Raw genomic sequence first — 12,750 nt, forward strand, 5'->3', positions numbered from 1 at the left:
GGTTGTTTCTCCTAAAGTCCACGATCATCTCCACTGTTTTGAGCGTGTTCAGCTCCAGGTTGTTAAGACTGCACCAGACAGCCAGCTGCTCAACCTCTTTTCTGTAAGCAGACTCGTCACCGTCCTGGATGAGGCCGATGACTGTAGTGTCGTCTGCAAACTTCAGGAGCTTGACAGAGGGGTCTTTAGAGGTGCAGTCATTGGTGTACAGGGAGAAGAGCAGAGGGGAGAGAACACATCCCTGAGGGGCACCAGTGTTGGTGGAGCGGCTGTTTGACATGAATTTCCCCAGTCTCACTAACTGTTGCCTATCTGTCAGAAAGCTGGTGATCCACTGACAGATAAACTAGGAACAGAAAGCTACAGCTACAATTATTGCCCCACCTCAGATTTATAATTTATATTCTTTACCGAACACAAATCCAGTGACAAATCCACTGGGGAACAAACATCAGCATTATTACATCATGGTTGGCCTTAGCACCAATCATTAGATCATTCTGTTTGACAGACCCTGAGGGACCAGCGTTCGGCTGACAGTTTGCTGTCATTTATCAGCTGGTCAGAATGGAATGCAGCAGGCTGCTCGAATGAAAAGTCTAAATAAGTTTGAGAGAAAACATTAAGCTTTTTTATTGCAAAAATCTTCTAGTCATTTCCTAACACAACTCTTTACTCTGTGAATACAGGCGCAGACCATGAACTTCAGATGAACTATGCCAAACATGTCAAGTGTGACAATAATGATTATAATTGTCATGAGTCAAGTTGTCTCTTCTCTCTCACGCATACTCGCGCACACACACATACACGCACACACGCACACACACACACACACACACACACACACACACACACACACACACCTCATTATTCACCTGGTAGTCATTACTATTAGCGCTCGCGCTGATTTGCTTTGACACCTGTTCCTACTTTGCTCTGAGTGTTCACCCTTTATCTGGTGTTGGTTTTAGTAGTTTCTCTGTCGGATTATTGTTGTATGTCACACGTTCGTATTGCTGCTAGTTTGAATTAAGAATTGTACTCACGTTTATTCTGTCTTGTTTGTCTGGAACAGTCGAGTTTTCCTGTTGTCTCTGTTTGCCTGCTGTACCGATGAGTGAGTAACCTGCGGTGCTCACCTGACTGAGTTCAACTCCTGTGCTGATACTGCCTGCTTCAAGGAAGCCTTGCTTTGCTAATCCTCAGACAGGAGTCTGCTCATTATTTCAAGATCCAGTTCTGTGTGCTTATACTACAGACTGCCTTTGTTAAGATTATTCCATTAAAGACTGTTTATTTTTCATCTCTGCTTTTGGATCCTTCATTTATCATTGTGACAGAATAATCCGACCAAAGCATGGATCCAGCAGAGGAGGTCCGAACAGCGGTCGTGATACAGGGGAGCTTGCTTGGCAGACATGAGGAGCAGCTGGTCGCCGCTCATGAGGCGATGAAGAGCCTTTCAGCCCAGGTTTCCGATCTGTCTGCTTGTTTACATCATCTTCGCGAGGAATCAGCCGCGTCTCAGAGTCGTCAACAGGCATCGGAACCACGGGTCAACAATCCGTCCTGTTATGCGGGTGAGACAACGGAATGTAGAGCATTTCTCATTCAATGTGAGGTTGTCTTCTCACTTCAGCCCCAGACGTACGCGGAGGACCGGGCTCGTATTGCTTATGTTCTCTCTCTCCTCACGGGACGAGCACGCGAGTGGGGAACGTCGGTCTGGGAGGCTGAGTCTGTTCTTCGCCAGGGCAGAAGATCTGTAGCTGACTTTGCGATTGAGTTTCGCACCCTTGCCTCCACTAGTGAATGGAATGAACCTGCTTTAATCGCTCGCATCCTGGAGGGACTGAATTTAGACCTGAAGGAGGAGATTTACGTGCGAGAGGCGCCTTCGGACCTCGATCAGCTTATCGACCAGGCCATCCGTTTGGATAAGTGTTTTGAGCAAAGACGGCGAGTTCGCTCTTTCCCCACTTCTGGTGAGACCTTTTCTGCTGCAACTCCCGTCCGAAACCAGCCTGACGCGGAGCCCATGCAGCTGGGGAGCGTGCGCATTTCTCCGGAGGAGCGTCAGCACCGTATAGTGAACCGTTTGTGCCTTTACTGTGGTATGGCCGGCCACTTTGCTTCCGCCTGTGGTTTAAAAGCCAAGGCTCGCCAGTAGACGGAGGAGTACTGGTGAGCGCTTCTGTCATCTCCTCATCGTCAAGATCTCGAACTACAGTTTCTGCTATTCTTCGTTGGGCTGGTCACTCTGTTACTGGACTCGCGCTTATTGACTCCGGGGCAGAGGGCAATTTTATAGATGAGAGGTGGGCTCGTGAACACAAGATTCCTCTGATCGATCTCACTGATGTAACATCTGTCTTTGCCCTGGATGGTAGAGAGCTCACCTCAGTTCGTCGTGTCACCAGTCCGGTTAGTTTGACGGTATCCGGTAATCATCAGGAGACTGTTTCTTTTTATGTTTTTTATCTCCCTTCACCCCCATTGTTTTAGGACATCCCTGGCTTATTCTTCATAATCCACAGATAGATTGGGTTAAGGGGTCTATTCATTCATGGAAATTATCTTGTCATTCTAATTGTTTGGTTTCTGCTGTTACTCCCGTGTCTTCTCTTTCTGTTTTTCAGGAGGAACCTGATGATTTGTCTGGGGACCCGGAGGAGTACCATGATCTGCGGGCGGTCTTCAGCCGTTCCCGGGCGGTTTCTCTACCGCCTCACCGTCCGTACGATTGCGCAATCGATCTCCTTCCCGGCACCACGCCCCCGCGCGGTAGACTGTACTCCCTTGCGCCGCCCGAACGAGAGGCTTTGGAGAAATATCTCACGGAGTCTCTTGATGCGGTATCATTGTTCCCTCTTCGTCTCCCGCCGGCGCAGGGTTCTTCTTTGTCAAGAAGAAGGATGGGTCTTTGCGTCCTTGTATCGATTATCGAGGGCTGAACGACATAACGGTCAAAAATCGTTATCCCTTGCCCCTTATGTCGTCGGCTTTCGAGATCATACAGGGCGCAAAGATCTTTACTAAGTTACATCTGCGCAACGCCTACCATTTAGTGCGCATCAAAGAGGGGGACGGGTGGAAGACCGCATTCAACACCCCTGTCGGTCACTTTAAATATTGTGTCCTTCCGTTCGGGTTGGTCAACGCCCCCTCTGTGTTTCAAGCGTTAGTGAACGATGTCTTGAGAGAAATGATAAATGTTTTAGTGTTTGTGTACCTGGATGACATTTTAATTTTCTCTCCATCTCTCCAGGTACATGTTCAACACGTTCGTCGTGTCTTGCAGCTTCTTTTAGAGAATCGCCTTTATGTTAAGGCTGAGAAGTGCGTCTTTCATGCGCAGTCGGTTACGTTTCTCGGTTCGGTCGTGTCTGCGGAGGGGATTAGTATGGACCCTGATAAGGTCCGGGCAGTTCTCGATTGGGCGGTTCCTGAGTCTCGACTCGCGCTCCAGAGGTTTCTGGGATTTGCAAATTTTTACCGGCGCTTTATTCGTAATTTTAGTCAGGTTGCCGCTCCTCTTACCGCTCTCACCTCGTCCAAGATTCGATTTGCTTGGTCAGTGGCTGCTCAGGATGCGTTTGATCACCTTAAGAGGCTTTTTACCTCCGCACCCATCCTGATCACTCCTGATCCTGAACGTCAATTTATTGTTGAGGTCGACGCCTCCGACATTGGGATAGGAGCTGTCTTGTCGCAACGCTCTTCCCAGGATGACAAGGTTCATCCGTGCGCTTTTTACTCCCACCGTCTGTCGCCCGCGGAGCGCAACTACGACGTTGGTAACCGGTAGCACTTGGCGATCCGGCTGGCGCTCGGTGAATGGCGACACTGGCTAGAGGGAGCGAGTGTTCCATTCATCGTCTAGACGGATCATCGCAATCTGGAGTACATTCGCTCTGCAAAACTTTTGAACTCCCGTCAGGCCCGCTGGGCTTTATTTTTTGATCGTTTTGATTTTTCTATTTCATTTAGACCCGGCTCCAAGAATCTCAAACCTGACGCTCTTTCTCGGCAGTTCGACTCCTCAGAGGACTCCTCGACCGATGAGGTGATTTTGCCTCGGCACTGTGTGGTCGGGACAGCTGTCTGGGGAGTGGAACTGGCGGTAAAGTGTGCACTTTCGCGCATCTCGAGGCCACCCCGCGCTCCGGAGGGAACGTTGTATGTCCCTGAAGTTGCGCGTTCGACGGTGCTTCGCTGGGGTCATTCTTCTAAATTAGTCGCCCACCCCGGGGTTAGAGGTACGCTTGCTGCTATTCGTCGGAGGTTTTGGTGGCCCACTCGTGAGCGCGATATTCGTCGGTTTGTTGCGGCTTGTCCCATTTGCGCCCAGGCCAAGTCTAATAACAGTCCTCCGGCAGGTCTCCTCAGACCACTTCTCATTCCCTCGCGTCCCTTGTCTCATATTGCGTTGGATTTCGTCACGGGGCTTCCCCCGTCGTCTGGTAATACGGTCATCCTCACCGTCGTGGATCGTTTCTCTAAAGCTGCGCGCTTTATTCCGCTTCCTAAATTACCGTCGGCTCAGGAGACTGCGCAGGTTATGGTGAATCACGTTTTTAAGATCCATGGTCTTCCCTTGGACATTGTGTCTGACAGAGGTTCCCAATTCACCTTTCAGTTCTGGAGGGAATTCTGTCGTCAGATTGGGGCTTCCCCCAGTCTGTCATCAGGGTTCCACCCACAGACCAATGGGCAAGCCGAGAGGACCAATCAGATTCTTGGTCGCATGTTGCGTAGTCTCACCGCTCAGAATTCCGCGTCTTGGTGCGAGCCATTGCCCTGGGCTGAATATGCCCATAATTCTCTTCCTTCGTCTGCCACTGGGTTATCCCCGTTTGAGAGTTGTCTCGGTTACCAGCCGCCTGTTTTTTCAGCACAAGAGCCGCTGGTTTCAGTTCCGTCTGTCGAGGCTTTCATTCAGAGGTGCAAGCGTACCTGGAGGAGGGTGAGAGCTGCTTTATGTCAGACCAGGGAGCGAACTCGTAGGGCCGCTAATCGCCGCAGAATTAGATCTCCCAGATATATTTGCGGTCAGAGGGTGTGGTTGTCCACCCGCAATCTCCCTATTCAGGAGAATAGGGAGATTGCTATTTTTCTATCGTTAAGGTCATCAGTCCAGTCGCGGTTAAGCTTAGATTGACCGGTCAGTTGCGTCGTGTTCACCCGGTCTTTCATGTGTCCTGTATTAAGCCCGTTATTCGTGCTCCCGCTCGTCCCGTCCTTCCCCCTCCTCCTATTGATGAGGGGGACTCTATTTACAGAGTCCGCAAGCTCCTCGATGTTCGCCCTCGGGGGCGTGGCCACCAGTTTCTGGTGGATTGGGAGGGGTACGGTCCGGAGGAGAGGCGGTGGATTCCAGCCCGGGATGTCCTGGACCGCTCGCTGATTGATGACTTTTATCGGTCCCGCCAGGCCCCTTCTTCGGGCGTCTAGTGACGCTCGTTGAGGGAGGGGTACTGTCATGAGTCAGGTTGTCTCTTCTCTCTCACGCATACTCGCGCACACACACATACACGCACACACACACACACACACCTCATTATTCACCTGGTAGTCATTACTATTAGCGCTCGCGCTGATTTGCTTTGACACCTGTTCCTACTTTGCTCTGAGTGTTCACCCTTTATCTGGTGTTGGTTTTAGTAGTTTCTCTGTCGGATTATTGTTGTATGTCACACGTTCGTATTGCTGCTAGTTTGAATTAAGAATTGTACTCACGTTTATTCTGTCTTGTTTGTCTGGAACAGTCGAGTTTTCCTGTTGTCTCTGTTTCCTGCTGTACCGATGAGTGAGTAACCTGCGGTGCTCACCTGACTGAGTTCAACTCCTGTGCTGCTACTGCCTGCTTCAAGGAAACCTTGCTTTGCTAATCCTCAGACAGGAGTCTGCTCATTATTTCAAGATCCAGTTCTGTGTGCTTATACTACAGACTGCCTTTGTTAAGATTATTCCATTAAAGACTGTTTATTTTTCATCTCTGCTTTTGGATCCTTCATTTATCATTGTGACAATAATTTCATCACCCATATTGCTTACCAACAAATCAAGTATCCTTTCATGATCCGGTTCATGGATCAGTGTCCGCTGTCTACAGGATGAATGGTGAACATGCAGATGTGTCTGCATGTACATGCATGCAAACAGTCCTCAGCAGTCTAAAACTTCACACAAAAATTTTAATTCTGCTAGCCTATATGAAAAAAAAGAAAATCATACTGGTTCATAAAGACATGAGAGGAAGTAAGCGATGACAGAATGTTCATTTGCATGAACTGTTCCTTTGACAACATCACCCTGATCTGCTGCTGTTAGCTTTATTGAACCAACGTGATTAATCAAAAGACACACATACAGTAAATATCCAGATATGGTTTGCTCAGATTTGTTGTGAGTGTTACTATCCAGGCACAAACAATGACATAAGCTATGAACTGATTGTGTTGGTTGTCTTAATGATATAGTTTTATTTCTCTTTGCTTGGTCAGCTAGTTCCTAGCCCTCACTGTGTTGGTTGATGTGCTCTAAAGTGTTGCATTAGGTTGGATTTATTGATAAAATGTGTGTTGCTTGTGCCATTAAACTCCATTAATGCTAGTCATATTTTAAATCAATGCAATATGTTATTATGTTTGACATAACTGTCAAGCTTTCTGCATGCAACTGTTTTCAAATGTTATGTGAAATATTATGCAACAACATATTTTAACCAACAGTATTCTACACTGCAGTTTTAGGTAAACATATATTAGCTTTACAAGCCTCTAGATGTTTTCCCTTCTGGCAGAAAATGATCAGTACATTTTCTGTTTTCTACTGACTTTTTTCTTCACAGTGTCAATCAGTGTTCTAATCAATTCATAAGTTTAAAAACAGTTAAAAAGAAAAGACAAATTGCAGCAAATTCCAGTTAATTTGAGCACTGAAATTACATATACAACAGAAATAGCAATTGTGGTATGGTAGTATGCTTGTGTAATTCCAAATATAGCCACATCGCATATTTTAAACACATTCAGAATAATACTTCTCCTAGACATCATGCTACTACAGTCATGATCATGGTCATACTTGGAAAGAGAAATATTTGTGTATGAACTGGCTTGGCATGACTTTCTATGTTGTTTTTATTGTCTGACCAGCTGAATCATACTCCGGCTCATGCAGGATGATTTCCAATAAGTCTTTCTGATGCTGACCACAGACAATGAGATTACCTCTGTTCACAGAGCTCAAATTACCTCAAAGCCTCCTGGGACAGGATATGAGCAGTCATGCTACTTCCTGTCCAAGGCTGGAAATGATTCAGAACCTGTGAATGTTGCCTTTTTCTACAGTGATAAAGCACTGGAAACTTGTTCTGTCATGTTGATCATTGTAAGTATTGTTTACATATAAGAACAATTATTAGATATCATGAAATTTTAAAAAATCAGCCAATTTTTATTTTTTTTTGCTTTGTTCTGAGTAGAAATAGTATGCATATAATATACTGCAGCTATAGTATGTTTTTTTTTTGTATAATAGAATACTACATTTTACAAAATTGCAGTATAGAAGAGAGTGACGATTTATTTAAAAAAATTCTTAATAACTGAGTTTTCACTTTGTAGGGAGAATCAACCTACAAATGGCTAAATATAGTCGCATAGAATAGGCTGGGGAAGAATTTAAAGTATTTGTATACTGAAAGAAATTACACACCTAACCTTAATTAAGTATATTTGGATTGCAACTGATAATTCTGACATGCTTACTATGCATTCTAATATATTCTTTCTTAAACAGGAACCATTCTTCCAGACTTGAAAGCAGACAACAATTTCCGACTTACAATTCTGGCTGAACTAAAAATGATGAGCTTTGCATGTTAAAAGAGGTCTCAGATTTCCATTTCATATTTACGTTCCTACAGTGAAACTGCCCATTCAGCAGACAGACTCTGGAAGTGAGTGCTACTACAGGTGGAAGCAAATCATTCCACTGTCACTTCCTTTGTTGTTTGAGCCAGTCAAATCCGCACACAGGGTATTATTTCTCATCTCCTCTGACCCATCTCACTCTCCATCCTTCTCTCTTCTTGTCTTCTCTTGCTCCATCTCTCCTCCCCTCTTGTACTCTCATTTGCCTTTCTCCTCTCACCCTGCCAACCTGCATTACCACGCATTGGATCAAAGAGCAGTGGGGTGGACTGTGTTTTTCACAGGCAGACACACACACACACACACACACACGTGACTAACACACTCAGTCCGATCTCATGACCTAGCTCTCTAAATGAACGGTTAGGGTGGGATAAACAAACTGCTCATTTCCTAGCAAACCTGACTTGCATTTAATGTATTTTTCATAAATGTTTAAACTTTCCCTCAGGATAAATTCATTTCAAAGTTTAGAAATAATGACTTGGATTTTATTGCTTTGCATTTCAAATGAAGCAGTGTTCTCAAACCTCAATGATGCAAATATGATTTTGAATGTTTAATGATAACCTTTCCATAATGTGTGCAGCGCTCAACAATACAACATTTGATTTAATAATCCCACCATTTTTTTAACTGGTCAAAAAGATCTCTGTAAGGTATGAAAACCCATGAATAGGATCAACAAATGTAATATTATGTGACACAAGAACCCAGGGTTGTTAACTAAAACTAAACTTCAACTTACAGTATATTAATTCAGCTTGATGGCAAGGCAACATTTCTCTTCTTCATTTAATTTATGTCTTAAAATAATTACAACTAAAACTGATATAAACATGAATAATAACTATATAGAACATATTTAATAAAAATGACAAAAACTATTTAGTTTGTTTATTGTGGAGCCCTATGTGTTACATGGTTTACCCTAAAACCTTAGCAAACGAAGCGCAAATATACAAACAGACGGGTGAGAGGTGTTTGAGACGTGACACATCCATTACTCTTCACGTGTTTATCGCACACTTTTCATCTTTTCATCAGCTTTTCTACAGACTGTCTAGACAGTGCAAGAGATTTTGCTCCTCTGTTTGCATGTCAGCCTACAGTGACAGACTAGAGCATACAGATTCATATGACCTTCAGTGATGGAGAACTAAATACTCATGTAGTTTTATAGGCTTTTTTACCATTTCAGTTACCTTACCAACAAACTGAACATAAATAAACCACTGAAATGTTGTTCCAAATTGTGTCTAACATGTTTATTATAATTTATTATACTTTTGTCCTAATGTCCTTAAACTTACATGATCGCACGTTTAATCCATACTAAGCTTGACAACATTATTTGATTCAGTTATTTAGCAAATCTCTTTCTCTAACCCCCAACAGCTTGGACAGTTGGTTTAGTATGTACTCGTACCTATACTGAGTGATAAGTGGCTTAATCTGTGGATCTAATCTGTGTAGGAATGACATACAGTAACCTATCGACTAAAAAACGTCTATGAAAATGATTGGATTACATAATTAAACAATGTAGAGAGCAGCAATGTTACTTTGTTTCAGGTAGAATTTGAAGTATTTTATTTAACAGATGCACAAAACCACATGCATTTCAGCCTTTAAAAGCTACTTTCAATTAAAAAGTATATTCAAGTATAAAAGTGTTATACTTTTGAATGATTTTTCAATCTGTAAACAAATTATAAAATCATAAAAGAGGAACATAAATGAATAAATAATCATTTAGTCAAAATTAAGCTGGATATGCTAGATAAGCTAGTCTGGGAGCACACACTTGTTTGTAGTTCATTCCCACAAATGAAAGAGAAATAGGTAGTTGATCATTGTTTTTACAGTAACTAACAAGTTGTTACTATGTTATTACTACCACCAGATGATCTTGACTAAAACATTACAAATTACCCAAAATAACGATTTTAAAGGAGGAAATACAAACATTAGAAGTGCAAAAAAAAATTATTTTCAGGTTAATTTAATGTCAGATTTTAGATTATATTTTACATTTAGATTTTATTTTAGATCGCATGTTAGATGTACTCTGGAGATTTTATTCTATGTTAGATTTTAATCAAACATATCTAACAGTTAAAACCAAAACATGGGATTTGGGATATCTTCAGGTGCTTCTAATGCTTTAAAATACACATACACACACACACACACACACACACACACACACTTATGTGACGTCTTACATTGACAAGTGTGCAATACTAAACGATGCACATTTTTTATCATTAATCCACATCTGCCCTCAGCGCCTGCGCAATACCTTTTCATTAACTGAGGCTAATTTCCAGTTTTGATGTTTCATTACATATCCTGTGATTCTCAATCATGAGCTCAGCCGGTGTCATCATTAGGCATGAACATTTCGTTTGAGAATTCAGGTCACAGTCAAACGCAACTAAACCGCAGTAATGACAGTAATAAATTTCTATATTGCTAGCTCTTTCCATATTCACAGACAGACTTAAAAGTGATACATCCACGTCTTGAAAACGGCCAAATGAATATCCAACATGTTATTTCTGCTTTAAAGTACAAAAATGTGTATCGGAAGCAGTGCAGCCCTTCGAAATAGAGCAAACCAGACCAACAAGTTGGAGAGAGTGATAGTGTCTGTACGTTACTCACGTATCGAGTGATGAGGCTCCGAAGGCTGCTGAAATCCATCCTGCTCGAGCCGCTCCAGGCGCGCTGTCTTCGGCTTCTCCTCTGATCTTGAAGAATGGGCACATAAGACGCTAGCTGACCACTGTAGCGAGTCTCTGTTCCATGACTGTCTTCTACGGCTTCTTCTAGGCTTGACAACTGACAGTCCTACACGACTGCCGCGGCTGTGATATCTACTGAGATGAAGAAGGCTAACTTACTATGTAAAGTCCACACGTTGTCATAGTGACATGCTCCGGTTTCCCCTACATACACACGGACTGAGGAAAAAACAACAAGCTCTCGTTTTCCAAGGTAGTGCCTTAATATTTGAAGGGACCGGCCACTCCTTCCTTGTCATGCGTGCCTCTGGGCTGTTCTCTGGTGTACTGACTCGTTCTCCTTCTCAGTGTAGTAGAGCTCTCCCGACTCCCCGTCTGTTTGCACCGAGACGTCACGAAGCGCACGCGCACGCGAAGCGCAGTGAGCGCACGCGCACTCTTCTACCCCCCAGTCACTCCCCCGTCCAGCTACTGACAATAAATCTCTTCAGGCAACAAACCGGTTTAGGAAGATGACATGCCCTCTCAAGTGTTTCAGGAACATGTGGGGTGACTTGACGTCTGCAAAAAAAAAAAAATACAATTAGGCTACAATTAAAAAAGGAAACATGATCGGGAAATAGTAAAGTAAATAACTATCAACTACAATAATAAAAGAAAAAACAATAACAGATAAGTATTTTCATAATTATTATTATACTATTATCATCATATTATTTAAATTTAGTGATTTACATTACATTTAGCCAAGGGCTTTTAAATAATATAATAAATAAAAAGAAAACAGATAAAATAGAAAAAGAATAGAGCACGCTAGTGTTAGATTTATATATATATAATAATAGATTTAATAATAATAATAGTAATAATATATTTATATTATATTATCATACTATTATCTTTATTAACAACAAATACATTTATCTATTATAGATTATAAAATCAATATAATTTAATTATTATCGTGTAATCAAGCTAAAAATGATAAATACAATGCATGTTATATTATATATATCAATAATGAATCATTATTGATATTATCATATACTAATTCTTAATCTAAGTTATTATGTTGTATTTATAAATTATGAATTGATTTAAATACAAAACTATCAAATTAGTTAAATTATTTAAATTATAAACTAAATAAATTCAATTACTAGCCATTTATCACTTTACAGCTTTTCGTAAAAAACAATATTTTTGTAACTGAAGCAGTCAAATATATATCAGTACAATAAATTTAGCTAACCTACTTCTACTTTACACATTTATAAGAATAATAAGAATAAAAATGGTAGTAGTAGGCTAGTAGTAATCATAATCCTGTCCATCATTATTATTACATAGAAAATCAAACATTTATATAATAATATTACATCATACTTATTCAGATAAATTATTTTGCAGTTTGTATTCAGATTTTTATTTTATTTTACTATATATATATATATATATATATATATATATATATATATATATATATATATATGTGTGTGTGTATGTATGAAGAGTTTGGTTCCAAAACGCAATAAATCCATTTTGTTGAAGTGTAAACAATTTTTTTTTTTTTTTGGCAAAATGAAAACCACTATTTTATGTTTTAAACTTCCACATAACATCTTTAGGTTATAATACCATTAAACATTTAAATCCAGGTTTTCATTTTTTTTAAAGATTTATTATACAATTTCATTATTTTTTTTCCCAAAATGCAATTAATCCATGATAGTTTTTCTTCTCAAAATGCGACAAATCCATTTGAATCAATATGAAAGTAATTTTTCATATTGAAACTGATGAAAATACACAACATAGTAAGATGATCCACATATGACAGCCCTCTAAACTTGGTCAATACTGATCTTATATACAGGCGCTGGACCAGCTAGGGGCGGACTGGCCATCTGGAGCACCGGGACTTTTCCCGGTGGGCCGCTAGCCAATGTGGGCCGGCCCACCCGGTACACACAAAAAAAAAAATATATATATATATATATATAATATATATATAATATTACATCTCTTTTCTACGCAAATGGATGAGTGAGTCGATC

General features: G+C 41.4%; 1 protein-coding gene across 8 annotated transcripts in view; it reads right to left on the bottom strand.

Moving 5' to 3' along the window:
- The window catches only part of LOC132142656 (phospholipid-transporting ATPase IH-like), an 82,864-nt gene extending 71,792 nt beyond the window's left edge, over positions 1–11,072 (bottom strand). For all 8 annotated transcript variants that reach the window (XM_059552693.1, XM_059552692.1, XM_059552690.1 and 5 more), the window contains exon 1: positions 10,614–11,072. In XM_059552693.1, coding sequence (XP_059408676.1) covers positions 10,614–10,652 — 39 coding nt within the window. In that variant the 5' untranslated portion in view covers positions 10,653–11,072. The remainder of the gene's footprint in view (positions 1–10,613) is intronic.
- Between the last annotated feature and the right edge of the window lie 1,678 nt (positions 11,073–12,750).

The sequence above is a fragment of the Carassius carassius genome, chromosome 6 (assembly GCF_963082965.1).
Source record: "Carassius carassius chromosome 6, fCarCar2.1, whole genome shotgun sequence".
In the NCBI taxonomy this organism is placed as follows: Eukaryota; Metazoa; Chordata; class Actinopteri; order Cypriniformes; family Cyprinidae; genus Carassius; species Carassius carassius.